The sequence below is a fragment of the Theropithecus gelada genome, chromosome 3 (genome assembly GCF_003255815.1).
Source record: "Theropithecus gelada isolate Dixy chromosome 3, Tgel_1.0, whole genome shotgun sequence".
Taxonomy (NCBI): Eukaryota; Metazoa; Chordata; class Mammalia; order Primates; family Cercopithecidae; genus Theropithecus; species Theropithecus gelada.
The window spans coordinates 12849906-12877903 of NC_037670.1; the positions used below are offsets into that span (position 1 = coordinate 12849906).

The following is a 27998-nucleotide window of genomic DNA, read 5'->3' on the forward strand; positions in this document are numbered from 1 at the left end:
TGGCGGAATTACCTCAGCCGCGGAAACGCAGACGCTGTTTCCAGTTGCGCATGCGCCTCAGACTCCGCGAGCGCGCCTCCCGGGGGTGGAGCTAGCGCGCAGAACGTCCTCGTGCCTTTTCTTGGTGGCGGGAAACCTGGGTTGAGGTGTGAGAGGCTTGCGGAGTCGCTGCGCCAGCTGGTTTTGCACCTCGCCTTTAGGTCCTCCTTGCTCCTGAAGGTAGCCGGCTAGTTTCTGGTTGTAGGTGAAGGTGCTAGGCGCCGCCAGTCCTGGCACCCGTTGCCTGAGGAGAAACTTTCTCAGGGTGACAACCAACTCTTGGCCCTTTTTCCTCAGAATCTGTCGCCCCCAAGAAACAGACAAAAACAGCCCAGTCTCCTGACGGGCACTGACAATATGAGTGAGAATGAGGATCACGGTGCCTTGGCGGGGAGTGGGAGTGGAGGGGAGATTCCCTCATGGTGGGAGGAAGGAAGGGAAGGAACGGGAAAGAGAGGGGGACGCCACCGTTTTCGGGGAGAGGCGAGGACGTGTGGCTCAGGGACACCTCCGAACTGAACCCCTATCCCTGAGAGAGAATAAGGGGTGAGGGAAGAGAGAGGAAAATGGGAGCACCCCCCAAATGGGAAGAACTTCTCCCCAAAACTTATTCCCTTTGGATTGCAAGGTGCATTTGGGATTGGGGCTTTTTAAAAATTATCTTTTATTTTTTATTATTTTTTAAAAGACAGTCTTGCTCTGTCGCCCGAGTTGGAGTGCAGTGGCGCAATCTCCACTCACTACAACCTCCGCCTCCCGGGTTCAAGCGATTCTCCTGCCTCAGCCTCCTGAGGAGCTGGGGTTACAGGCGCCCACCACCACGCCCAGCTAATTTTGTATTTTTAGTAGAGATGGAGTGTCTCCAATTGGCCAGGCTGGTCTCGAACTCCTGACCTCAGGTGATCCGTCTGTCTTGGCCTCGCAAAATTCTGGGATTATAGGCAGGCCCCACCGTGCCCGGCTAATTTTTCTGTATTTTTAGTAGAGACGGGGTTTCACGTATTGGCCAGGCTGGTCTTGAACTCCTGACTTCAGGTGATCCACCTGCCTCTTCTTTCTTGTTAAACGTTTTAAATCAGGCTTGCTGAGCTTGTGCACAAACGTGAAGGAAGCAAGCAAGGGAGGGAAGGGGGAGGAAGGAAGGAGGGAGGGAAGGAGAAGAGAGAGGGAGGGAGAAAGGGGGCAGGGAGGGAGGAGGGAGAGAGAGGAGGGGGTGAATAGAGGAAGGGAAAAAGGGGAGGGGCGAGGGAGGAGGGGGTGAAGAGAGGAAGCGAAAAGGGAGGGAGGGAGGAGGAAGAGGAAGGATGGAGGAGGAGAGGTGGGGAAGGGAGGAGGGGGAGGGAGGGGGTAGGAAGGAGAGGGGGAGGAAAGAGGGAAGGGGGAGGGGGAGGAAAGAGGGAAGTGGGAAGGAGGAGGGGGAGAAAGGAGAGGGGGAGGAAGAGAGGGAAGGAGGGAGGGAGGAAGAGGAGGGAGGAAAGGAGGAGGAAGGGAGGGAAGAGGGAGAGGAGGGAAGGAGGAAGGGAGGGAAGAGGGAGAGGAGGGAAGGAGGAAGGAGAGGGAGAGAGGAAGGGAGGAGGACAAGGAAGAAAGGAGAGGGAGGGAGAGAGGGAAGTGGGAGGGGGAGGGAGAGAGGAAGGGATGGAGGGACAAAGGGAGACAGGAGGGAAGAAGGAAGAGAGGGAGGGAAGAGGGAGGAAGGGAAAAAGGAAAGAAGGAAGGAAACTGCTATTAGTTAATTGATGCATGAAAATAAGCAGGAGTCCACATACTGTTATTAATGCAAAAAGGAAGATCAGACTCTGGCTTAAGAAAGATTTGAAATATACTTTTTTTTTTTTTTTTGAGATGGAGTCTCGATCATTTTGCCCAGGCTGGAGTGCAATAGCACGATCTTGGCTCACTGCAGCCTCCACTTCCTGGGTTCAAGTGATTCTCCTGCTTCAGCCTGCCAATTAGCTGAGATTACAGGCGCCTGCCACCACGCCCGGCTAATTTTTGTATTTGAGTGGAGACGGGGCTTCACCATGTTGGTCAGGCTGGTCTTGAACTCCTGACCTCAGGTGATTCGACCACCTTGGCCTCCCAAAGTGCTGGAATTACAGGCGTGAGCCACTGCGCCTGGCTGAAATATACTCTTTACCGCTTTTTTGAGACTCAGGGAGTCTGGATTAGATGACAATGCTGAAGGGTTTACTTCTCTTAGACCAAGGATTTGAGGAACAAGGTAAAGAAGGGAATGATTGGATGGTTAGGAGGAGGAAGTGTGGGAACACATTCTGAATGGTGTGTGGGGAGAGAGATTTACTGTTTATTTTTTAAAAATTGGCAAGACTGACAAGTTATTTCACTAGGTCAGTTCTCAAACTTTTTGGTCTGAGAACCCTTTTATACTCTTAAATTATGGAGGACTCCAAAGAGCTTTTATTTGGTTTGTATCTGTTGATATAAACATATTAGAAATTAGAATTGAGAAACATTTAAAGTTTGATTAGAAATAATAATATGTTAACCTAAACAGTTTTTTATGAAAAATACATTTTCCTAAACAAAAGAAAATTTAGCATGAAGAATGGTGGTGTTTTACATTTTTGCAAATCTCTTTCATGTCTGGCTTAATAGAAAACAACTGGGTTCTCATCAGTTTCTGCATTCAGTCTGTTGGGATATCTTGTTTTTGTAAAAGTACATGAGAAAATCAAGCTTAATACAGATAGGTAGTTGGAAAAGGGAGAGGACTTCCTAGGATTCTGGGACCATACTCAGCATAACTGCTGAGTTAGATGATTTCATCTCAAAATTTATGTGATGATTTTTAATGTTCTAAGTGAAATAAAACTGTTTTGAGATCCTCATTCACTTTCCCTTGGTTTCCTTTATTATTCCTAAGTTCTTTTTCCCTCCTTTTTTACCCTCATTTCGTATGTTGAGTGATGGGAATATGGTTTCTGGAACTGTACTGGTTCCTTTACATTCTTATTTAAAGCCTTTGCCCCTCTTATTAAAGCCTTCCCTCCAACCCCACATCCTGCCCCTCTTCATCTAAGGTAAGAAAAGAGAAATTAAAACCTCAAATTTTATTCCTGAGTCTACAGCCCCTAGTCATTTAGTAGCTGTACAGAAGAAAGTTAGTGGTATTTTATATATTTATTAACTGTCTATTTTTTTTTCCTCTCTCTCTGAACCAGCTTTCAGTATTTGTTATTGTGAAAGAAGTTAATTCACCTGAAACGGAGGAGGGGCAACCTGAGTTATCAGAAAGTGACTTCCTGGCCTTCCCTTCTTTATTGATCAGGTTAGAGCTTTTGTTTGAAAGCAGTGTTCATCACATGCACAGATTATACATATTATGTGATACTATACTATACATCACTGTTTACAGGTTTATTACATCTTACTAGCTCAACAGTGAACCACAATTCTATCTAGTTGGTTGGGGCTCCAGAAACATACTTTAGCCTAGGAAGATCTTTACAGGTTTAGATAAGGATTTGAACCTAAATACTGGAAATGTTTTGTATTTTTAGATTAGTCAAAATACTCTCTTTTAATTTTACTTAGAGAATTTAGGCTGGGCACTGTGCCTCACGCCTGTAATCCCAGCATTTTGGGAGGCCGAAGCAGGCGGATCACGAGGTCAGAAGATTGAGACCATCCTGGCCAACATGGTGAAACCCCGTCTCTACTAAAAATACAAAAATTAGCTGGGGGTGGTGGCGCACTCCTGTAATCCCAGCTACTCAGGAGGCTGAGGCAGGAGAGTCACTTGAACCCAGGAGGTAGAGGTTTAAGTGAGCGAAGATCGTGCCACTGCACTCCAGCCTGGCGACAGAGCAAGACTTGTCTTTCGAAAAAAAAAAAATTAAAATATTTTTTGAAGTGGTAACATTTGTGTGTTTTAAAATGCCAAAGATATACGAGGGAGTATACCAAAAGCTTCCTTTCACTGTCATCTACCCAGTTCTACTCCCCAGAGGCATTTTGATCCATTTTTTTTCTCTTCCAGAGAAAATTTATGATTTTCTCTATTATACTAGACATATGTTTTTAAAACTAAATATTGTCATCTGAAACACACTGATTTTCACTCTGCTTTTCTCACTTAGCATAGCCCTTGTAACTTAGACTGAGACTTCTTATGATCTTTTTTGGAATTTTAAAGTCTGAGAAAGATATATTTGTCATTTGTGATCAAATTAATATTCTTTTTACAGCCTAATTTTATCCAGTCTTTTTTTTTTTTTTTTTTTTTTTTGAGATGGAGTTTTGCTCTTGTTGCCCAGGCTGGAGTGCAATGGCGTGATCTTGGCTCACCAACCTCCGCCTCCTGGGTGCAAGCAATTTTCCTGCCTCAGCCTCCTGAGTAGCTGGGATTACCGGCGCCTGCCACCACGCCCGGCTAATTTTTTGTATTTTTAGTAGAGATGGGGTTTTGCCATGTTGACCAGGCTAGTGTCGAACTCCTGACCTCAGGTGATCCACTCGCTTCAGCCTCCCAAAGTGCTGGGATTACAGGTGTGAGCCACCATGCCTGGCCAATTTTATCCAGTCATTGCCTTCTATTTAGGATTATAATAAAGGAGATTAATTTGCTTGAGTGTTTCTCCCCAACATTCCAACTTGCCTTTTTTTCTGGAGCAAATATGTTTTGGGATTGATGATGATGAGTTAAAATGGAATCAGCAAGAAAATGTGCCCTTTAATATAAAGGAAACATAGTTGCTTTAGAATAGCATGTCTGAATTATTCACATTTATAGAAGTGAGGAAAGGAACAGAAAAATGTTAAAGGGTATTCACATTCACAGCCATGCTGTGGCCACACTGTCAAAACCTCAGTACCCTTTAAGTTTATCTTATGGTCTAGAGAGAGGAACCCTACACCTTGAACAAGTTTGGCCATTTAAGGTCTTAAAATTTTCTGATCCTTTAAAGGGAAGTGTATGTGAACCAAATGATCCATTTTATGCTGCTTTTCGATCTCTTTATAGTGGGGATCACAGATTTAGAACAATGAGTTTCAGTTGTAGGACTTTCAAACTGCTCAAAACCAACAGAAACAAGATCACTGAGTGGAATAGATATGTTATTAGTAGAATTGAGAGGCAAAAGTCCTGGGTTCATCTAAGCTCAACAGTACATTAACACTGAGTCTTTGGGCAAACCACTTAACCTCTGTTAGCATGTTTTTTTCCATCTGTAGAAAGGGGAGTTGGGGCTTTATTATCCCTAAAGGTTTTCCCAGAGCTAGAATGCTTTTTATAATGGTTATAAAAGTAAGAATGACATATATCCCCTAAGTCTAAAGAAAACTGGGTAAAGGGCTATAAGAGGTTAAAGTTAATAAAATAAAAGACAGTTTTCTTCAGAAAGCTGGGTGGGACACAGAATACTACAAAGCCATATAAAAGAACAAGATCATGTCCTTTGCAGCAACATGGATGGAGCTGGAGGCCGTTATCCTAAGTGAATTAATACAGGAACAGAAAACCAAATACTGTATATTCTCACTTATAAAGTAGGAGCTCAACATTACATACACATGGACACAAAGAAGGGAACAATAGACAATGGAGCCTACTTGAGGGTGGAGAGTGGGAGGAGGGTAAGGACTGAAAAACTACCTATTGGGTACTATACTCATTACTTGTGAAACAAAATTATCTGTACACTAAATCCCATGACATGCAGTTTACCCATGTAACAAACCTGCACATGTACCCCTTGAATGTCAAATAAGGGTTGGAACGTAAAAAAGGTTGGAAAGAAAACATGAAAATAAAGCTGTGTGGAAATAATATCAGTAGTGGGAAAATATAAATTGGAAAATAAAAATATTGGAATGTCCCCAGATGAGTCTTGGCACACTGGTGGGTCACAAATAGCTTGTAGCTGTGTAGATACTAATTTCTTCTTCAGCCTTTGGTGTGACTCTTCAGTTGCCTGTGGCTGTGAGCAGCCTGGTCCTTTTACCCCCAAAGTACCTGGAAATGTCATTTTCTATGTGTTTCAGTATATGCTATTAATGTATGTTTTCTGTGTGTGCTGTGATGGCAAAATGGTGGTGAAGCACTGAATTAGACTGTTAGGATGTCACATAGCAGTTATTAGCACAAACTTTGAAATCAGACAGGTTCTAATCCTGATTTTACTACTTATCAGTGACTTAGTATATTTAAATCCCTGTAAGCCTGAATTTCCCCCAAGTGTAAATGTTACCCATCTCATAGATCTGTTGTGAGAATTAAATGGAATGCTACATAAAAGGTAAAGAATATAGTCAGTGCTCAGTAAGTGTTAGCCATTACCATTAGTTACAGTGTCAGTAGTAATCAAGAAACACATTGATGTCAGGCCGTGTGGAGTGGCTCACACCTGTAATCCCAGCACTTTGGGAGGCTGAGGTGGGCAGATCACCTGAGGTGGGGAGTTCAAAACTAGTTTGACTAATATGGAGAAACCCCGCCTCTACTAAAAATACAAAATTAGTCGGGGATGGTGGCGTATACCTGTAATCCCAGCTACTGGGGAGGCTGAGGCAGGAGAATTGCTTGAACCTGGGAGGCAGAGCTTGCGGTGAGCCGAGGTCGTGCCATTATACTCCAGCCTGGGCAACAAGAGCAAAATTCCTTCTCAAAAAAAAAAAAAAGAAAGAAAAAGGAAAACAAACACATTGATGTCGTGTCTTGTGGAACATCTGTGAGTAGATTGCTGAAGATGAACTATGAATATCAAAGAAGGCACTAATTTAATTTCTCATTATTAGGTGCTAAGGTAGAATAAGGAAGAAGATATTATCTGGGAACCTGTGCTGGTTATCAAATACTTCTGAGCTATGATTAGAGATTGGTAGAATCTAGTACATTGGAAAATTGAGATTGGACTGAGGATCTAAGAAAGGGAAAATAAACATTATAATGATGTTAAAAGTGGGGCTTCTCTATGCACAGAGACCTCTGAGGTCAGAGAATTACCAAATTATGTGTGTGGTCTTAAGTGTTTAGGAGAGGCTTATGAAATGAGGCTATCCCTCTGAAGAAAACTCTCTTTTCTTATTCATACCCTATCATCACTGCTCTACTACTACCTGTACTTCTGGTACTACTACCATTTCTGCTGCCTGCCTTATGTTGGACATGGTTCTAGGCACATAATACACTAAGGATTGCTGCTAATATTTATTTGTTATTTAAATTTTTGAGTCAGGGTCTCACTCTGTCACCCAGGCTGGGGTGCAGGGGCACAATTTTGGCTCAATGCAGTCTCCGCCTCCTGGGCTGAAGTGATCCTCCCACCTCAGCCTCCAGAGTAGCTGGGACTACAAGCCCATGCCACTACACTGGCTGATTTGTTTTATTTGTTGTGGAAACAGAGTTTTGCCGTGTTGTCCAGGCTGGTCTTGAACTCCCAGGCTGAACTGATCTGCCTGCCACGGCCTCCTAAAGTGCCAGGATTACAGGTGTGAGCCACCATACCCAGCCCTGATTGTTGCCAATCTTTAAAACAGTAACTCTCATTATTCCCTGGCGTGTAACTGGCACCACAGAGGCATGTAATTGGCACCACAGAGGAGGTCAAGAATGCAGAAACATAGTTCAGAGGTCTGAAACAAAGAGTTCCTGAACCCAGGAAGACAGAAGGTTTAAAATCTTGTTTAATCAGAGTCATAGCAGTTAATTTCTTTTTTCTAACAGAGGCACACAAAGTGTAGTTTCTAAGCTGAATGATGACAACATTGCAGAATAAAGAAGGTGAGTCAAGAGTGAGGGAGGTTCACTTTGTACATCTCTCTCATTTTTCTCCTTTTGGACATCCTTTCCACCAAAGGCTGGTTCAGGTCCCTATATTCTGTGCCCACTCTGGTCAAATTACTGCTCTGGTCAAACAAAACAAGATGCTTTGAGTGAAATAAATGTGACTTAAAAACAGTCCTGCTCCCAGCACTTTGGGAGGCCGAGGCGGATGGATCACGAGGTCAGGAGATCGAGACTATCCTGGCTAACATGGTGAAACCCCGTCTCTACTAAAAATACAAAAAACTAGCCGGGCGTGGTGGCGGGCGCCTGTAGTCTCAGCTACTTGGGAGGCTGAGGCGGGAGAATGGCGTGAACCTGGGAGGCGGAGCTTGCAGTGAGCCGAGATCACGCCACTGCACTCCAGCCTGGGAGCACAGCGAGACTCCGTCTCAAAAATAAAAAGAAAAAAAAAAAAAAAAAAGTCCTGCTCGAGGAACATATGAACTTGGGGAGAGAAAAGGCATTTACCTATTATAAAGTTGAATGTGGTAAATGCCACCAGTTTTGTGCAGAGTATTAAGGAAGCTCAGAAGAAAGATATACCTGGGAGGATCATTATAATTTTTATTGAGGAGGTGGCATAAGAGCTGTGAATAATTTATAGATTTTGACTAGTTTTTAAAAAATTGCTCTAGGCCGGGCGCGGTGGCTCACGCCTGTAATCCCAGCACTTTGGGAGGCCGAGGTGGGCGGATCACAAGGTCAGGAGATCGAGACCATGGTGAAACCCCGTCTCTACTAAAAATAGAAAAAATTAGCCGGGCGCAGTGGCGGGCGCCTGTAGTCCCAGCTACTCGGGAGGCTGAGGCAGGAGAATGGCGTGAACCCGGGAGGCGGAGCTTGCAGTGAGCCGAGATTGCGCCACTGCACTTCAGCCTGGGCGACAGAGCAAGACTCCGTCTCAAAAAAAAAAAAAAAAAAAAAAAAAAATTGCTCTAATTTTCCATAACATTTTATCTAAAGTAAAAATGAGCAAATTATACAGTTTCACGTTTGGATAATTCAGCTTCCTGCATGTTTATATTTATCACCTTTGACTTAGTGGTTCCCAAACCTGGCAGTGTATCAGAATCAACTAGCCTTGTAAAATTAAAGATTGCTAGGCCTCTCACGTCAAACTACCTTGTCAGCATCTCAGGGCTGGGGAGTGAGAGACCCAGGAATCTGAATTTGTTAAAAGCTCTCTCCATATCATTCTGTTATGGCCAAAGGGCAATGTTTGGCAATCTCTGTTAGACTGTATGTTTCATAAATTCCACGTGATCACATTTCTTTCAGAATGTGGAAAGGGACCAAAGAGAATCTTTGCCCCACCTGCACAAAAATCTTACAGCCTGTTACCTTGTAGTCCTAACTCCCCCAAGGAGGAGACCCTGGGGATCAGTTCCCCAGAGACAGAGGCCAGCATAAGCCTGCCAAAGGCCAGTTTAAAAAAGGAAGAGGAAAAAGCAACCACAAAGAATGGTCCAAGCAGGGGCCAGGAGAAAAAAAGAAAGGCACAAAACAACAAGCAAGCAGAGAAGAAAGAAAAGGTACCAGTCATATTGGTGGGCTCTGGTAGGATATCTCCTCATACCTTGCCCCTGGCTAAGGCTAGACAGACAGTCTTTTCACGTTGGGGAAATTCACCCTAGAGTTTCAGGTTTGTATTCCTTTTTGGGAGCTTCCATTTTTCTTTTTTTTTCTCAAAGAGGTCAAAAATGTTTTGATGGAAGAATTGAGCAGGAAATAATAGGATGAGGTGGGTTAGAGGTGGGGGTAGAAGTGGACAGAGACATTATACCCTTTTGTCTTTCCTTTGACTCCTTTATTCCCAGGAGATCTGGGATAGAGTTCATGGCCTCCTTAGGTATGCTGACTGCATGCCTTCCATCTTGTAAACTTACTGCCTCATCCATCTAAAGGAGGCTTCCCTGACTGTTCAGGGGGAAAAACTATGGAAAAGTAAGTGGTTTTCCTCCCCTACCCTTGTCTCTGCAGGAAAAATCAAGTCTTACCCCTGCAGAATTTGAGGAGATTGTCCAGATTGTGCTGCAGAAGTCCCTTCAGGAGTGCTTGGGTATGGCATGTAGTAAGAGAAAAAGGGTTTCAGTTAGGCAGAGTGACTATTACCTGAGAGGGACAGTTAAGTCTGACAGCTTCTCTCTTCCTCTCCCATCTTCTAAATAAGGTAATATTAGATAAGACTTCAATATATTTTAAAAATACTTCATCACTTATCAACGGGACTATAGCTAAACTACCTTAAAGGGTACGTATTTTTAGAAAAAGTAGATTACATTTACTTCAGAATTTATATATAGTCTTACCTAAATTTTCAAGCCATGGGATTTTTGTTGTTACTTATTTACTTATTATTATTTTTTTTGAGATGGAATCTTGTTCTGTCACCCAGGCTGGAGGGCAGTGATGTGATCTCGGCTCACTGCAGCCTCTGCCTCCCAGGTTCAAGTGATTCTCCTGCCTCAGCCTCCCAAGTAGCTGGGATTACAGGCACCCACCACCACACCTGGCTAATTTTTGTATTTTTAGTAGAGGCAAGGTTTCACCAGGCTGACCAGGCTGGTCTCGAACTCCTGACCTCAAGTGATCTGCCTGCCTTAGCCTCTCAGTGCTAGGATTACATGTGTAAGCCACTGCACCCAGCCTGTTGTTTTAATATTTATTTTTTGTAGAGATGAGGTGTTGCTATGTTGCCCAGGCTGGTCTTGAACTCATGGCTGCAAACAATTCTCCCATTTCAGCCTCCCAAAGTGCTGGGATTGTAGATGTGAGCTACAGTGCTTGGCCCTAAATTTTTAAAATGCAGTTAAAATGTATTTCTATGTAATTACAAACTACTTAGAAAAGATAAAATTGTTTTCCCTAGATTTGAAAAACTTAGGGTACATATCCTTGCAAATTTCAGTTTCTAATACCGATTTTGCATGTGGTTAGGGATTTAGTTTTTAGAATAAAGAACACGGTGAGGGAGGCCAGGTGTGGTGGCTTATGCCTGTAATCCCAGCACTTTGGGAGGCCAAGGCGGATGGATCACTTAGATCAGGAGTTCGAGACCAGCCTGCCCAACATGGTGAAACCCCATCTCTACTAAAAATATAAAAATTAGCCAGGCGTGGTGGCATGTGCCTCTAGTCCCAGTGGAAGTTGCAGTGAGCTGAGATTGCGCCACTTCAGCCTGGGCGACAGAGCAGGACGCTGTCTCAAAAAAAAAAACAAAAACAAAAAACCTCTATGAAGGCTTCTCCATAAATTCGTGAGGCTAAAGAGAACAGTCTGACATTTCAGCCATTCTTAGGTATACTTCTATTCCTAGGAGTTTGAGCCACAAATGATATAAAATGCAGTATATATATATATATATATATATATATATTTTTTTTTTTTTTTTTTTTCTTAGAGTCTTGCTCTGTTGCCCAGGCTGGAGTGCAGTGGTGTAATCTTGACTCACTGCAACTTCCGCCTCCCAGGTTCAAGAAATTCTCCTGCCTCAGCCTCCCGAGAAGCTGGGACTACAGGTGCATGCCACCATGCCTGGGAAATTTTTTGAATTTTAGTAGAGACAGGGTTTTACCATGTTGCCCAGGCTTGTCTTGAACTCCTGAGCTTTGGCATTCCACCCACCTCAGCCTCCCGAAGTGCTAGGATTACAGGCGTGAGGCACTGTGCTTGGCCTATAATTTTTTTATGTACACAAAATTATCATTACCTGGCCATCCTGGAATAAGGCAAATCAATCTGGAAAGGCTTGCAGAAAGATACATATTTGCAGTTTTTCCTGAAAATTTAAATATTTAAAGTTCTATGATATGACAAGAGGCCAAAGGTAGGCTCTTTCAGATGACAGGGAGAAGACACTTTAGAGAAAATGTTAGGGCATAATAGAGTGGCTTTTTTGTTTTTTTGCTTCTCTGCTTATAGTATTTTGTTTTGGGAGGGATGGGATCTGGCCTTGATTTTGCAGAGACTTCCTGTGCCCAGCCCATAGTATCCAACCAATCAGCCAAGGAGCCAGGAATTACTGCTTCTGCTACTGATACTGATAATGCTAATGGGTAAGTTTATTTTGGTGGGGCAAGTTGAACACAGAATGGACTACACATTGGTAAATCATGGTCAGTAAGTCTATCTATCTGTCCGTTTGTCTGTCTATCTGGTCATTTATCATATTCCTATAGATTTCTCGCAGCTCAGGAAAGATACCTGTTTGAGTTGGGAAAAACAGGCAAGTAGATGGATGAAATGACCTCAAGAGGCCTTAGAAAGCTTAGGATTCATCTGTCTTCCTTTTACTCTTGGGTTTTTTCAAAAGAAGTTTCTGCAATTGTTCTATGTTTACCTTTCATTAAAATAAAACCTCATTTTCAGAGAGGAGGTACCACATACTCAAGAGATTTCAGTGTCTTGGGAAGGTGAAGCTGCCCCTGAGATAAGAACGTCTAAGCTAGGCCAGCCAGATCCTGTACCCTCTAAGAAGAAATCCAATAGACTCACCTTAAGCAAAAGAAAGAAGGACGCTCGTAAGTACAGTCAGATATACTTTGAAACCTGGCTCAAGTACTTGCTCTAGAAATTAGGGAATGGGACCATGGGCAGGCTGAGAATTTTCAGCCCAAGACTTGAGACTATTAGGCTGTGATTCTTCTTCCTTCTTTCACTGACCTTTACTATCTACAAAGATTGTCTTCTTCATCTCCCCACCCCACGTTTTCTTTTTTCTTCCCAGAAGATGAGAAGGTGGAGAAAACTCAAGGTGGACATGAGCACAGACAGGAAGACCAACTAAAGGAGACAGTTCAGGATCATTCTCAGATCAGGGACCTGCAAAAAGGAGAGATAAGTGGTTTTGGTGAGTTCAGTTGGTTTGGCAAACCTGTTTGGCCTGAAAATTTGAGATAGAGCAGAGAGGCAGGGTTAGGATGTTAGAGGAAACTCTGCAAAGAATATAGTTAATCTCTCACAGCTACTTGTTGCAGAATATGCTGCTGAGAGAATGATTTCATTCATTCAGTCATTTATTCACATAATCCATAGTTACTGGGTGCCTACTATGTACAAAGCATTTTAGATGTTTCCCAGGAGGAAAATGAAGATGTGGTAAGAAAGGTAATAGAAAAATCAGGAGTGGTATTATAGATGCCAGGGGAGGAGAGAATTTAAAGAAAGAGGGGTGCTCAACCATGTCAAATCCCATTGTAAAGAAGTCAAAGAGGATAAACATAAGCTCAAGCATATCGCAATTAGGAGGCTGTTAGGGGTTTGGTTACAGCTACCGAAAGGGTTGGTAAGTTTGAATGGCAGCTTATAGCCGGTTGAAGAGTAAACACTTTTTCAATTAGTTTAGATATGGAAAGTAAGAGGGAGAAAATGGTAGATAAAAAGGAATGGAGGCTGGGCGTGGTGGCTCATGCTTGTAATCCCAGCTCTGTGGGATGCCGAGGTGGGTGGATCACAAGGTTAGGAGTTCAAGACCAGCCTGACCAATGTGGTGAAATGCCATCTCTACTAAAAGTACAAAAATTAGCCGTGTGTGGTGGCGTGTGCCTGTAGTCTCAGCTACTTGGAGGCTGAGGCAGGAGAATCGCTTGAACCTGGGAGACGGAGCTTGCAGTGGGCCAAGATCGTGCCACTGTACCCTAGCCTGGGCAACAAAGTGAGACTCTGTCTCAAAAACAAAAACAAACAACAAAAAAAGGAATGGGTACAGAGTTGAGGGAGGGGTTTTTTGTTTTGTTTCGTTTTGAGATGGAGTCTTGCTCTGTCACCAGGCTGGAGTGCGGTGGCACAATCTCCGCTCACTTCAACCTCCACCCCCTGAGTTCAAGTGATTCTCCTGCCTCAACCTCTCGAGTAGCTGGGACTACAGGCACGTGCCACCACGCCCAGCTAATTTTTGTATTTTTAGTAGAGATGGGGTTTGACCATGTTGGCCAGGATAGTCTCAATCTCTTGACCTTGTGATCTGCCTGCTTCGGCCTTCCAAAGTGTTGGGATTACAGGTGTAAGCCACCATGCCCGGCCTGATAATGGTAAATTTTATGACAAGAAATAAAATAGATCATACAATATACTAGTGTGTCCAAAAATTCAAAAATACTAAGGCAGGAGGATCACTTGAGACCAGGAGTTTGAGACCAGCTTGGGCAACACAGCGAGACCCTCATCTCTACAAGAAAAAAAAATTAGCTGGGTGTGGTGGTAGTGCCTGTAGTCCTAGCTTTCAAGAGGCTGAGGTCGGAGGATCTCTTGATCCCAGGAATTGGAGGCTGCAGTAAGCAATGATCGTGCCACTGCACTCCAGCCTTGGTGATAGAGCAAGACCCTATTTCTAAAAAACTAAATAAATAGACGACAGTCTAAACACACTTGTACCAAACAAAAACAAAACTTCAAAACATAATGCAAAAAGACAGAACAAGTTCCAAGTTTAAGAAACAGTGTAATAAAAAGTTACCTAGTGTCTAATCTGTATGTGTACATATATGTGGTTTTGGTTGTGGAAGCATAATATAATTTGGACATACTTGGAAGAAAACTCCAAGACTATGCAGGCACCAAAAAAGGTAGTTCAGGTTAATAAACCATTCCTCTTGTTATAATGACATAGTAACATAAGGCACTGAGGTATAAGTCTAATTTGAACAACCAGGTGGCCTGGAGTTCAGACTACCTGAAGGGAGTTTCTAGATAGAGTCAAAAAGGAAGCTAAAAGGTTTTTTCTTTTGGTTTTATGTGTCTATATAAACTCAGATGTGCTTGTTGAGAACTTTAGGGATACTGCAGACCCCACTGACCTGATCTCTGGTTAGTTCAAATAAATTGGTGTCATTAGAGTTGTGTTGCTCTGTCTCCTGTACTTCTCAGAATTACTGCAAGGGGCCTGGCACAGTGGCTCACGCCTGTAATCTTAGCACTTTGGGAGGATGAGGCAGGAGGCTTGCTTGAGTCCAGGATTCAAGACTATCCTGGGTAACATAGTGAGACCCCTGTCTCTATAAAAAAGAAAAAAAAAGTGAATTTATATTAAAAAAGAAATGGAAAAAAAAGAATTACTGCATGGACTAGATCTTAGGCTGGCAGATGGGGGTTCACCCTCTAGGTGGTGCTTGTGAGTTGAATTGTGATTGTAGTGGATTTATCAGCCTCCTGCTATAAATAAACCATTCTTCCTGTTTCTTACAGTTGCCAAGGAGAGGTGAGTGCTCCTGAAGTAGGAAGGATTATTTAATGAATACAATTTGCATTAAGTACTTAAGTACAGGGAAGGAAAAGAGCAGTGTTTCATGAGAGGAAGTAAGATTGGGCTGGTCAGGGAGTACATTTCTAAGGAAACAGTATTTCAGCTAAAACCTGAAGCCAGAGTAGAAGTTATCCAAGTGAAGAAAGAGTTTTAGGTAGGGTGAAGTGTGGCATGTTCCAGATACTAAAAGAAAGCCAGTGTGATTGCGGAGCTTAGAGAGCAAGGGGAGGCAAGTTGGGAAAGTGGCTCTGGATGACTGGAAAGAGGGAGGCAGTGGCTAGGTCAAAGACCATGTACAGAGTGAACATTTTATCCTAAGTGCAGGGGGAAGCCACTGGTGGGTTTTAACCAGGGAAGTGACATCTTTAATGTTTTAAAAGGATCCTTTGGTGATTAATTGGAGATGGAGTATGGGGAGAAGACAGGAATAGACCAGTTAAGATGTTAGTACGAGGATTAGGTATTAGGCTTCGATTAGGATGATGGCTGAGTATAGTGGTTTACATCTGTAATCCCAGCACTTTGGGAGGCAGAGGCAGGAAGATCACTTGAGCCCAGGAATTTGAGGTTGCAGTGAGCTATGTTCATATCACGTCACTCCAGCCTGGGTAACAGAGCAAGACACTGTCTCAAAAAAATATATTTAAAAAATAAGATAAAAATAAAAAATAAAATGGATTAGGATGATGAAAGTAGAGAAAGAGAAAAGTGGATGGTCTTAAGGTATGTTTTGGAGGTAAAATTGTTACAAGTTGGTAATGAATTGGATACTGGAAGGTTGGAGCAGGAGAGGGTATGTCAAGGATGATTGGTTTCTGGCTTGAACAGTTACGTGAAGGGAGATGGGAAAGAGTGGAGGAAGAAAAAGTTTGTGGGATAAAATTAAGCATTCAGGTTTGGGTACATTTAGGTTTGAGATCCTTGTGAGACATCCAAATAGAGGTATCAAAGAGCAAGGTGGCTTAGGAATCTGGAACTCAGAACAGAGGCTGTAAGTAGACAGCTGTGTTCTGTCAGGTATGAAAATGGATTTCAAAGCCGTGGGAATGGGTGAGTTTGCCTCAGGAGAAAGTGTATCATGGGGAGAGAAGGCCCATGATTGGGCTTTGGGACCCCTGACATTTAGAGATTGAAGAACAAGGAGAACCCAGCAAAGAAGACTGCGGGGAAAGTTGCCAGTAAAATTGAGGGGAGGGGGACAGGAGAATGAGACATCACAGAACCCAGGAAACTAGTGTTTCAGGAATGAGTGGTCAAGTGAAATCCTCTTAACATGTGTCTGTGACATCAGTCTTCATTATCATAGAGCCACATCTGGGCATCAAACACAGTTTTCCAGAGCACATTATCTTCTCCTTTAGGTTACTTGAAACTTTTTTAAAAAGTACAATGTTCTTGTCAAAAATATCATTCCAAGCCATAAATTTCCAGTTCCATATCATTATAGCGATTTTTTCCTACTCATTTTCTTGTAAGTACTCATTGCTTTCACAGCTAACAATTTGTATTATTGATCTGTATTAATTTATTTGACTCCTGGCCTCTCCTCCTACTCTATTTTTCTAGTCTTGCTAGGTCACCTCTGTAAACATCCAAAACTACTATTGGCAACTGTCATTTCAGACTAACATATTAGTCCCAACCAGTACTTTGTTCTTTAAGATAAGGTAATTAAGGCCAGGCACAGTGGCTCACCCCTGTAATCCCAGCATTTTGGCAGGCTGAGGAGGGTGGATCGCTTGAGCCCAGGAGTTCAAGACCAACCTGGGCAACATGGCAAAACCCTGCCTCTACCAATAAATACAAAAAATTTTCTGGGTGTAGTGGTGCGTGCCTGTAGTCCCAGCTACTTGGGAGGCTGAAGTAGGAGGATTGCTTGAACTTGGGAAGTGGAGGCTGCAGTGACCCAAGATTGTGCCACTGCACTTCAGCCTGGGCAACAGAGCCAGACTGTGTTTCAAAAAAAAAAAGTAATTGCGCAAGTGATCTCTTATATTGGGATATTTTGAAAGGACCCAAATACAAGTCACCTTCTTTGCTGAGGGATGATTCTGGAGGGATGGGATTTGGAGCCATCCCTTATGATCAGGTATTTAAGGTAAAATTTGGCAGTGGGAGACAGTGAACTTACTAGAGAAATATGTTGGTTGATAATGTTAAATAGTGAATATTTAGCGATACCTATGTGTCTGTTATGTGATTTTTCTCTGTCAACTCAATTGCTTGAGTGTAGACTCAGAAAAGGTGGAGAGAGGGTTCATTCCGGTTGGTGTTTTGTCATCTGGGTAGGAAGAAGGACAGTGGGAAAGGGGGCTGAAGGTGTCTACAAGAGAATCCAAGTAAGTGTCAAGTAATCAAACCAGAGTGGAACAGAGTGAAGAATGGAAATTGCTTCCAGATGGAGAGGATGGTAGTGGGCAGTGGGTTGGAGAGCTAGGTAAAATGAGAGTTGCTATAGGAGTCTTTGAGCAAGTGAGGTGGAAGACGGGGCATTTTTATAGAGAGGATGTTTGGATAAGTGGCTCAGACGGTGTGCAGTTCCTGCAGATGACTGGGTGGGGCATGCAGGAGTGGGAGTGGGTTCCAGAGGTGACATGAGGAAAAAAGTCAAGGCACTGAAAGAATGGGGTGCTGTATGAGGAGTTCCTGTGGATATAGAGGTCATTTGGAATGAAGGCAGGAGGTGGAGAGAAGCTACAAGGGATATGAGAGGTGAGGATAGTCCCATGGCATAGACCTCAAGGGAGGAAGGGTTTTTATAAGAGTTGGGGAGTAGTAGCAATGGGGTAATGATAATGCCAGCCTGACTTTCTGTCCCAAGAGACATGGGGAGTGTGAGAGGAACTGACTCCATTTACAGGGCTGCAGGTGGGGGTGGTTTAGGTGGGGCAGTGTCATTAGTGGGTCTCCAGGCTTCAAAAAGGAGATAGAAGTTCAGATTGGAGGTTGAGGATATGTGGACTTTTGTTGCTCAAGTCAGTGGAGTTTTCAAGACCACAATGGAAGAGTTTCGGTGGGAGAAGGGAGAGGCTGAGAGACATGGGTCAGCTTAGGAGAGGTGGGGGTCTGGAAGGTAATGGATAAAAGGAAGACTTGGTATTTGAGCAGGGCCCAAAGTTAATAGTTGATGGAGAAGTGATAGGCTTAGACCTGTGTCTTTTGGAGAAGAGTGAACTCCGACGCTGTTGGTCCTAAAGTTTGCAACTTGGTGATTTGGTGACAGGTAAATCAGTTGAGATTTGGATAAGAACTCTGGATGTTGTGCACAAAAGAGATGCAGGTTAGCCCTTCAAAAGATCTTTTCAGTAGTGTCATGCCAGCAGAGAACAAGGCACTATCTGGAAAGATGTCAGGCAGCCTTTTAATTTGAGAACTGTCAATACAAGAAACATTCCTTTCAGCCTTGGGGCAGGGAGACATGGTAGACTAGTACAGGAAAAAGATCAAGGCATGAGGCTTGAGTTCTAAGTTCAGCTCTATCACCAAGTTAGCTGATCCTCAGCAAGCCATTTACCTCTTTGAGCCTTGGTTTCCCACTTACAAGTCAGGGATCCAGCTGGTTGATCTCTCATGTCTCTCTGACTATGTGATTCTGGGAGTTGGGAGGGTTATCCTGATTTTAGTTGGATTAAAGAAGGAAGTGCATATTTTTAAGTCTCTTATTTCATTTTTTTCCTCTCACAGGTCAATGTCTGGTCTGGGTCCAGTGTTCCTTCCCAAACTGTGGGAAATGGAGGCGGCTGTGTGGGAACATTGACCCCTCAGTTCTCCCAGATAATTGGTCCTGTGATCAGAACACAGGTAGAAAAGACTGGAAATGTTTTTATTCACGTTTTATTGTTCCTCCCTTTCTTTCTCTGCACTTATCCTTTAGATTAAATACTACGTAAATATAGTTAGCACTCAATGTGTCCTTGTAGTGCTTGGGAGAGAGGAAGGATCTGCCTTTCATATGGAGATGAATCTGGGCAGAAAAGGCTGGATGAAGATGCTCTGCAAAGTGATCTTGTGGGGAGGGGCCTGGAATCTAAATGTATGAGCACTGGTCTGCCCCTGTCAATCCTGATTAGAATATTGGTATTGGGTTTGTGGATAGGGAGGGATATAGGATATATGAGGGAAAACAGATGAGAGAGATCTGCTGCGCTTAGAATTCTAGGATGTTTGAAACTAGTTGGAAGAGATGATGATGATCTAGTCCAGCCCAATTATTTTACAGATGAGAAAACAGAGTCTCAGAGAAATTATTCTTATGATGCTCCATAGACAGGAGCACAATCAGACATGCGGGGGTGCAAGCAGGAGTGTGGGATCTCTTTCTAGAGTATGAGGAGGCAGCATTCCTACTTCCCCTGGTTCCAGCTGCATTTCCTCCATGGGTCTTTATTGTTCTTCCTCCATGCTGATCTCCCACGTGCCCTTTTGGTCCCACCTGCTGCATATACCAATTTCCTTCTTGTCCTCTCCCCAACCCTCATTCAGCTCTTTCTCTTTATGAGTCTCTTCCTGTCCCTTCATTCCTTCTCTCTTTCAGCAGATGTGCAGTATAATCGCTGTGATATTCCTGAGGAGACCTGGACAGGGCTTGAAAGTGATGTGGCCTATGCCTCCTACATCCCAGGATCCATCATCTGGGCCAAGCAATACGGTTACCCCTGGTAGGGCACTATGACACAGTCAGAGCATCCTTCACAAACTTGAGAGAGGTAGATTCAAGCAGGGATGGAAGCAAATGGAAAACATCTGTAATTGAAATGGTTCTGGCCTTAGAAAGAGCAGGGGGTGAGAGAAAAGATACAGTACCATGCCTGAAGGCTTTGAAAGAGCATGTTTTCTGGAGGTTTCAGCATGGAGGTGATAGCTCCCTGGAAAAAAGGGTCTGATAGTGCTACCCCAGCTGGTAGAAAGAAGAGGGTGGATCTGAGGCATTTAAAAATATTGAGATTGGCCAGGCGCAGTGGCTTACGCCTGTAATCCCAGCACTTTGGGAGGCCAAGGCGGGCAGATCACCTGAGCACACAAGTTTGAGACCAGCCTGGCCAACATGGTGAAATCCCATCCCTACTAAAAAATAGAAAAATTAACCAGATGTGGTGGCGCATGCCTGTAGTCCCAGCTACTCAGGACACTGAGGCAGAAGAATCACTTGAACCCGGGAGGCAGAGGTTGTAGTGAGCCAAGATTGCACCACTGCACTCCAGCCTGGGTGACAGTGAGTCCTCATCTCAAAAATAAATAAAAATATTGAGATTGAGAGATACAAAGTAAAGGGAACAAGGAAAAGTGGAATAGTTTCTTCTTTGGAGATGTCCCTAGTCGAAGATTTTGTTTTTAGGATTATGGGATGGCTCAGAAGGGTAAGACCTTCACTAGGTGTATTCTGAACTCCTGTGTGCATTGATGGAAGTCACTTCCTCATCTGAGTCATTGAGTAGTGACCACTAGAGGGGGCTGATGGCAGAGGAATCTATTTTTTAGATCCTTTTTTTTCAAAGCGTACTGCTGACTGAGCGCAGTGACTCGCACTTGTAATTCCAGCACTTTGGGAGGTTGAGGTGGGAGGATTGCTTGAGCCCAGGAGTTTGAGATCAGTCCTGGCTATATAGTGAGACCCCATCTCTGCAAAAAATAAAATAAACAGCTGGGTGTGGTGGCATTTGCCTGTAGTCCCAGCTACTCAGGAGGCTGAGGTGGGAGGATCACTTGTGCCTGGGAGATTGAAGCTGCAGTGAGCCATGGTTGTAACACTGCACTCCAGCCTGGGCGACAGAGTGAAACCTTGTCTCAGAAAAAAAAATCATACTGCTCTTTTCTGTGCATGTACATTGATGAGGTTGTGTTCTGTTCATCTAACCCCTTCTCTTCTGTCCCCTGCACCCAACTATCTTCTCCAGGTGGCCAGGCATGATAGAATCTGATCCTGACTTAGGAGAATATTTTCTTTTTACTTCCCATCTTGATTCCCTGCCGGTGAGTTTCCTGGTTCAGGGTAAGAAGGAGCTCAGGCCAAAGTAATGAACAAATCCATCCTCACAGATGTACAGATGAGAGACATGGACATAACTAGGAGACACAAGTGAAAACAGATACTTAACTAGGAGGACAAACACAGAGATAAGTGCTCACACATATAATAGAAACAAACTTGTATCTAATTAAATATTTATCCACTGTCAGGGCATTAGTGGTTTTGATAAATATGCTTTGGCTAGGATTCCTGAGGTTAGAGTGGAAGAACAATCGGAAGGAGGATAGGGTAGATGAGTCAGGCTTCAAGGGGGCATGTGAGGCCCAGCACCTCCTTCTGGCTAGAGGAGAAAAGCAGGGAGCAGGACAGGAGTCCATAACAGGACCATCTTTTATTTCAGTCTAAGTACCACGTGACATTTTTTGGAGAAACAGTTTCTCGTGCATGGATCCCAGTCAACATGCTAAAGAACTTCCAGGAGCTGTCCCTGGAGCTATCAGGCATGGTGAGCACATCTTGGGGTTCTGTTGTGATACAGAGGAAATGAAATCTTCCTTTTATTAAACCTGATTTTCTCCCAGGCTAAGCCATGTCGGGAGAAAGTTCTGTGTCTGACCAGGTGTGCCAAGGGTGAGGTAATTCATGAAGGACTCTTTTTGCTCCTAGGACTGCAGCAGGGCAATTATTTTTTTCAGTCCCCTTCCCTGCCTGCAGATGGGGGGCCATTCTGAAGATGAGGTTTTTCTACAGTTTAGCCAAAGCAGGTGTGGCAGAAATGAAGGCACAAATTAACTCAGGATTTCTCAGTCTCAGCACTATTGGCATTTTGGGGGAGATAATGTTTGGTTGTAGAGGGCTGTCCTGTGTATCATGGGATGTTTAGCAGCATCCCTAGGCTCCAGCGGCATCTAACCAGCAGCAGCTCCCACCTCCACCCTCTGCCCCCTGCCTATGGTTGTGACAACCAAAAAATTATCTCCAGCCATTGCCAGGTGCCTTCTGGAGGGCACAGTCTACCCGGTTGAGAACCACTGGATTAGCACAATCACATTTCCTCCCTGTAGTCACTTTGGGTTTGACCAGCCTTGCAAATGAGCAGAGGCTTAGTGGCCCAGGGGCTTTAGAAAATCAAGCAATGAGTATTAAATCAAACAGCTGGATCTAAAGAAACTTGTCAGAAGCTTCAAAGTGAAATCACCTGGGCTCCTATAATCCTCTCTTCAAATTTCCATGGGATTCACTTTGGAGAGGACACCAAAATGTTGGTTGAAAATATTGCTAGGGCCAGGTGTGGTGGCCCACACCTGTAATCCCAGCACTTTGGGAGGCCGAGGTGGGCAGATCGCCCGAGCTCAGGAGTTTGAGACCACCCGGGCAACATGGTGAAACCCTGTCTCTACTAAAATACAAAAAATTTGCTGGGCATGGTGCTGTGTGCCTGTAGTCCCAGCAGGAGGCTGAGGCACAAGAATTGCTTGAACCAGGGAGGTGGAGGATGCAGTGAGCTGAGATCGCACCACTGCACTCCAGCCTGGGTGACAAAGTGAGACTCTGCCTCCAAATATATACATATATAGAGTTAGGAATTGGTGAGATGTTTATTAGACGGAAGGGGGGTGTTATGTCTGATCCCAAAATATTAAGGAGTATCGTATCAATACTAGGAACTGGAAATAAATGTTGTAGTTGAAAAGAATGTCAGATGGGTAGCAGTATGCTGGGGTCACTTTGCTAATATTTATTAGTGACTCTAATTTTTTTTTTTTTTTTTTTTTTGCTTTTTGAGATGGAGTCTTGCTCTGTCCCCCAAGCTGGAGTGCAGTGGCGTGATCTCAGCTCACTGCAACCTCTGCCTCCCGGGTTCAAGCAGTTCTCTGCCTCAGCCTCCTGAGGAGCTGGGATTGTAGGCAACCTCCACCATGCCCAGCTAAGTTTTGTATTTTTAGTAGAGATGGGGTTTCACCATCTTGGCTAGGCTGGTCTTGAAATCCTGACCTCGTGATCTACCCAACTCAGCCTCCCAAAGTGCTGGGATTACAGGTGTGAACCATTGCACCTGGCCATTACTCTAATCTTTAAGTCGATATTTATCATTGGCTCTAATCTTCTTCCATTTCAGAAAAAGCGCAGAAATGACTGCAGCCAGAAACTGGGGGTGGCCCTGATGATGGCTCAAGAAGCAGAACAGATCAGCATTCAGGTGGGAGAGTGTTCAGACCACACCCATTCCTTTCCCTGCTCTTGGACAAGTGGGATTCTTTCTCAGTCCAGACAAAGATGGTTTGTGCCAGGGGCCATCCTACCTCCATATTTCACTTCAAGTTTAAGATATAAGTGCTCTAACCTCTCTTTTCTGTGGAGTCAGTTTTTATGCTCAAATTCTGTTGGTGGGGGTGGGATGGAGAGTAAAAAACAGTGAAAATTTCACCTCCCAATTTCCCTGATTTTTTGAATTAGAAACGAACTGGAAATAGAGATTATAATTAGTTAATCTCCATAAAAGGTCAGATAAGCCTAATGTGTAATTTCACGTGGAAATGGTATGGAAAATGAGGGCTGAGCGGGGGGCTCACGCCTGTAATCCTAGCACTTTGGGAGGCCAAATCGGGTGTATCCATTGAGTCCAGGAGTTCAAGGCCAGCCTGCAACACAGCAAAACCCCCATCTCTACAAAAATACAAAAATTAGCCAGGCATAGTGGCGCATGCCTGCAGTCCCACATACTTGGGAGGCTGAGGCAGGAGGATCATTTGAGCCTGGGATGGCGAGGTTGCAGTGAGTAAAGATTGTACCACTGTACTCCAGCCTGGGTGACAGAGCAAGACCCTGTCTCAATAATAATAATAATAATAATAATAATAATTTTGTCAAGCCTGTAATCCCAGCACTTTGAGAGGCCGAGACAGGCGGATCACGAGGTCAGGAGATCTAGACCACCCTGGCTAACATGGTGAAACCCCGTCTCTACTAAAAAATACAAAAAACTAGCCGGGCGAGGTGGCAGGCGCCTGTAGTCCCAGCTACTCGGGAGGCTGAGGCAGGAGAATGGCGTAAACCCGGGAGGCGGAGCTTGCAGAGAGCTGAGATCCGGCTACTGCACTCCAGCCTGGGCGACAGAGCGAGACTCCGTCTCAAAAAAAAAAAAAAAAAAAAAAAAATAATAATAATAATAATTTTGGTGTGGAAAATGAATCAGAATTTCATCATAACTAAATTCCAGAAGACAGAAGGCAAAAGCTGCCCCTGAGAAGGTAGTGGATGATGCTTTTGTTTCTTGGTTCCCTTAGGAACGGGTTAACTTGTTTGGTTTCTGGAGCCGATTCAATGGATCTAACAGTAATGGGGAAAGAAAAGGTAGGATAAATGGAGGCTGAGGACTGGAGAGGGATGGGAGGGATTCTTTCATGAGGGCAGCAGCCCATGTTTTTCTTTATTTTATATTCTCTGTCATCAATAGTAGACTCTTGGCTGGGCGCGGTGGCTCAAGCCTGTAATCCCAGCACTTTGGGAGGCCGAGACGGGCGGATCACGAGGTCAGGAGATCGAGACCATCCTGGCTAACACGTTGAAACCCCGTCTCTACTAAAAAATACAAAAAACTAGTCGGGCAAGGTGGCGGGCGCCTGTAGTCCCAGCTACTCGGGAGGCTGAGGCAGAAGAATGGCGTAAACCCGGGAAGCGGAGCTTGCAGTGAGCTGAGATCTGGCCACTGCACTCCAGCCTGGGTGACAGAGTGAGACTCTGTCTCAAAAAAAAAAAAAAAAAAAAAAAGACTCTTTTGAATGTCATTGACCCAGTATCCAGGATGGATGGGCAGATGAGAGAGGAATGGAAGAAACAGGATGGGGAGGGAGGGTGTATTGAATAGTGATGGACTTTGAAAAGGGTGGAAATGTGATAATCTGGGATCACATTTTATGGAGAAAATACCACTTGCACACAAAAGGCACAGTTAGAAGACAGATTCTCTGTGATCAGCTTCATTAACTCACTATTTTATGGTATGAATGATTTAGCCTTTCTTTCCTTTTCCTGTTCTAGACTTACAGCTCTCTGGTTTGAACAGCCCAGGATCCTGCTTGGAGAAAAAGGAGGAGGAGGAAGAGTTGGAAAAGGAGGAAGAGTTGGAAAAGGAGGAAGTAGAGAAAACAGTAAGATTAGCTTTAATTTCAGTTTTTATTTTTATAGAGATGGAGTTTTGCCAGGTTGCCCAGGCTGATCTCAAACTCCTGGGCTTAAGCAGTCCTCCCACCTCAGCCTTCCAAAGTGCTGGGATTACAGGCATGAGCCACCACACTTGACCAAGATTAGCTTTAAAAATTGTTTAGATGGTTGGGCATGATGGCTCACTCCTGTAATCCCAGCACTTTGGGAGGCCAAGATAGGCGGATCACGAGGTCAGGAGATGGAGACCATCCTGGCTAACATGGTGAAACCCCATCTACTGAAAATACAAAAAATTAGCCGGGCGTGGTGGTGGGCACCTGTAGTCCCAGCTACTCAGGAGGCTGAGGCAGGAGAATCGCTTGAACCCGGGAGGTGGAGCTTGCAGTGAGCCGAGACCACGCCACTGCACTCCAGCCTGGGCGACAGAGCGAGACTCCCTCTCAAAAAAAAAAAAAAAAAGAAAAATTGTTTAGACAAGGATCTTGGGGGTTTCCTTTTAGGAGCTTCCTGTAACGATCTCGTTAGCATGGACTTATATTTACTAAGGAGCTATCCTGCTCCTGCCTTGAGGGAGCCCCAATTGTCGGATATTTGGGGGTTTCTAGGTCTCTTCTTTCTTTCTTCTCTAATTTCCCACATCTCTAGGAACTTCTTTCTTGAGTATAATCTCAGTTCCTACTATATTTATTTGACTTTTCGGGGAGCAATTCAGAGAATAGCAGTTGTTTCTTTCTACTCCTTTCTCCCCTACATGGACCTGGAGGATTTTCATTCACTTGTTTTCTTAGCATCTGTTTTCCAGGTATAGGAAGTATATATTTTCACTTTTTCTTCTAATTTTTTATTTAGCAATTTTTATCATACTCGTGGCCTAGCTTTATTTCCTTCTTTTATGCCTAAAGCCTTGCATTGATGAATACCAACAGACTGGGAAAGTGACTACACATTTTTCTCTGTGTTGCCATAAATTTAAACAATATCAGGCTCACAGAAGCTACTTTGATTCCCCAAAGCCCACCTGTCATTGTGTAGCATCCTTCTGTATTAAAAACAGCTAGGGGCCTTAATTTATCATTTTTTTTTTAAACTTTCTCTCCCATCCTCAGGACCCAACTTTGCCTATTTGTAAGCAAGTCAAAATACAGACCCAAAAAACCAAGCCAAGAGGTAAGCAGGCCAGCTGGAAATGGGGCACATCCCACAGTTAAGGCAGGGAAGTGGTAGAGAGGGAGTCTGCAGGTAGGTGGACCTCACTGCCCGTCTCCGTGCCAGGACCTGAGAAAACAGGCAATACTTACCCATAGTGTCAGTGGGGAGCTGGAGCCCCCTTGCTTCTCTGTAGTGAATTATAAAATCTGAGATGAAAGATAGAAGGTTTTACGTTCTTAGCCAAGAAGGATGGCTTCCTGGAGAAGGTAGACTCTGAGGAGAACTGTAAAGAGAAGAAGATCCAGGGGGTAAAAGAAAAAGAGAATTGGGGAAAAAAGTGTTGAAAAAGAGCCAGAGGCCACCAGGAGAACTCACTAGATTGAGACTGAGCAGAAGATGTGGGGCAGGGCAGAGACTCAATGTGCAGCGTCCATCTGCCCTTGCTGAGTTGTCATTTAGAGATAAATAAGCACATTTCCCTCATGACTGGGACTTGGGGGTGGTGCAGGCACAGCAGATGGCCAAGGCAGGACACTGCAGAGGAAGATAATGAAGAGATCTCTGGGCAGGAAATCCACAGCTCCTCCTGCACTCAGAATGGGAAAGAAAGAAGGCCAAGGGAATTCAGATTCTGACCAGCCAGGTAAGGCTCAAGACCTCGGAAAAACTAAGGTGCCTGTCGGGATCTCCCCTCCCTGAATCATTTCTTAACCATTTTACAGCTTTTCATTACTTTACAGAATGAATGAAAATTAGAATGAAAGAGCATGTCAGACTGCACCCAGCACACACTATAGAAACAGAATGATTCCTGATTTGATTTAGCCCAGGGGCAGGAGAGTGGTAGAAGAGAAGTAACACTTACTCAGTATTGCCAAGGTCTGGCTAAAGAGATACTTCCATGCCTGCTCCTTTAAATTTTTTTTCAATAGCTCTCTCACTGGATATTCCCATTTTAGATATCAGAAAACTGAGGCTCAAAGGATTTAAAAATTGCTCAAGGCTGGTGACTAGCATAGGGCGGACGGCTTGACTCTCTTTCTGATCCCAAAGTCCATATTCTTTGTATTGAGAAAGGTCATCTTTTCCAGACATTTTTTGGAAATAGAGATTTAGGAGTTTGACTTATAAACGGTAAGGACAGGCTGACCTAATAGGACTCTCGGCTTTGTCACCTTCTCATTTAGGCCCTAAGAAAAAATTTAAAGCTCCCCAGAGCAAGGCCTTGGCAGCCAGCTTTTCAGAGGGAGAAGTTACAACAGTGCCAAAGGACCTGGGCCTATCAGCATGTAAAGGGGCCTGCCCCTCAGCTGCAAAAGAAGAGCCAAGACCCCGGGAACCCCTGACCCAGGAGGCTGGACGTGTTCCCCTTGAGGACGAAGCCTCCAGTGATCTGGACCTGGAGCAACTCATGGAAGATGTTGGGAGAGAGCTGGGGCAGAGCGGGGAGCTGCAGCACAGTGACAGTGATGGCGAGGACATCCCCCTGGCGCTGTTTGGGAAGTAGCTGGTGCTCCTGCGCTCCCTTCTTTTCTCTCTTCTCTGGGGCGCAGGAGGGAGAAGTGGCTAAGTGCTGGGGCTGTTCATTGGCTACCAGGTTCAAGTGTGTGTTGTGCTGTTTCTTTGTTAATAAAGGAGGTTGC

At 44.2% G+C, this 27998-nt stretch overlaps 1 protein-coding gene across 2 annotated transcripts; it reads left to right on the forward strand.

Annotated features, from left to right (window-relative positions):
- Positions 1 to 42: 42 nt before the first annotated feature.
- On the forward strand, positions 43 to 27996 carry ZCWPW1 (zinc finger CW-type and PWWP domain containing 1). 2 transcript variants are annotated; one of them, XM_025379604.1, is made up of 17 exons: positions 43 to 219; positions 3225 to 3331; positions 7730 to 7786; positions 9110 to 9363; positions 9812 to 9890; positions 11769 to 11886; positions 12200 to 12351; positions 12558 to 12680; positions 18756 to 18872; positions 19609 to 19729; positions 20966 to 21041; positions 21440 to 21544; positions 23159 to 23239; positions 24327 to 24393; positions 25081 to 25190; positions 26313 to 26373; positions 27543 to 27996. In XM_025379604.1, exons 3-17 carry the CDS (start codon positions 7759 to 7761, stop codon positions 27860 to 27862), a joined length of 1812 nt encoding a protein of 603 aa, XP_025235389.1. In that variant the 5' UTR covers positions 43 to 219; positions 3225 to 3331; positions 7730 to 7758; the 3' UTR covers positions 27863 to 27996. The 2 variants fall into 2 exon arrangements, with proteins under 2 accessions (XP_025235389.1, XP_025235390.1); XM_025379605.1 differs by lacking the exons at positions 43 to 219; positions 3225 to 3331; positions 7730 to 7786 and having other exon boundaries at positions 9124 to 9363; positions 9812 to 10001.
- Positions 27997 to 27998: the final 2 nt, after the last annotated feature.

Excerpts from the sequence above, each read along its gene's own strand:
- ZCWPW1 (XM_025379604.1), top strand. The coding sequence starts at position 7,759 with ATGATGACAACATTGCAGAATAAAGAAG. Across the intron at positions 11,887-12,199 it reads GATACTGATAATGCTAATGG|AGAGGAGGTACCACATACTC; the intron begins GTAAGTTTATTT and ends CCTCATTTTCAG. Across the intron at positions 12,352-12,557 it reads CAAAAGAAAGAAGGACGCTC|AAGATGAGAAGGTGGAGAAA; the intron begins GTAAGTACAGTC and ends TTTTCTTCCCAG.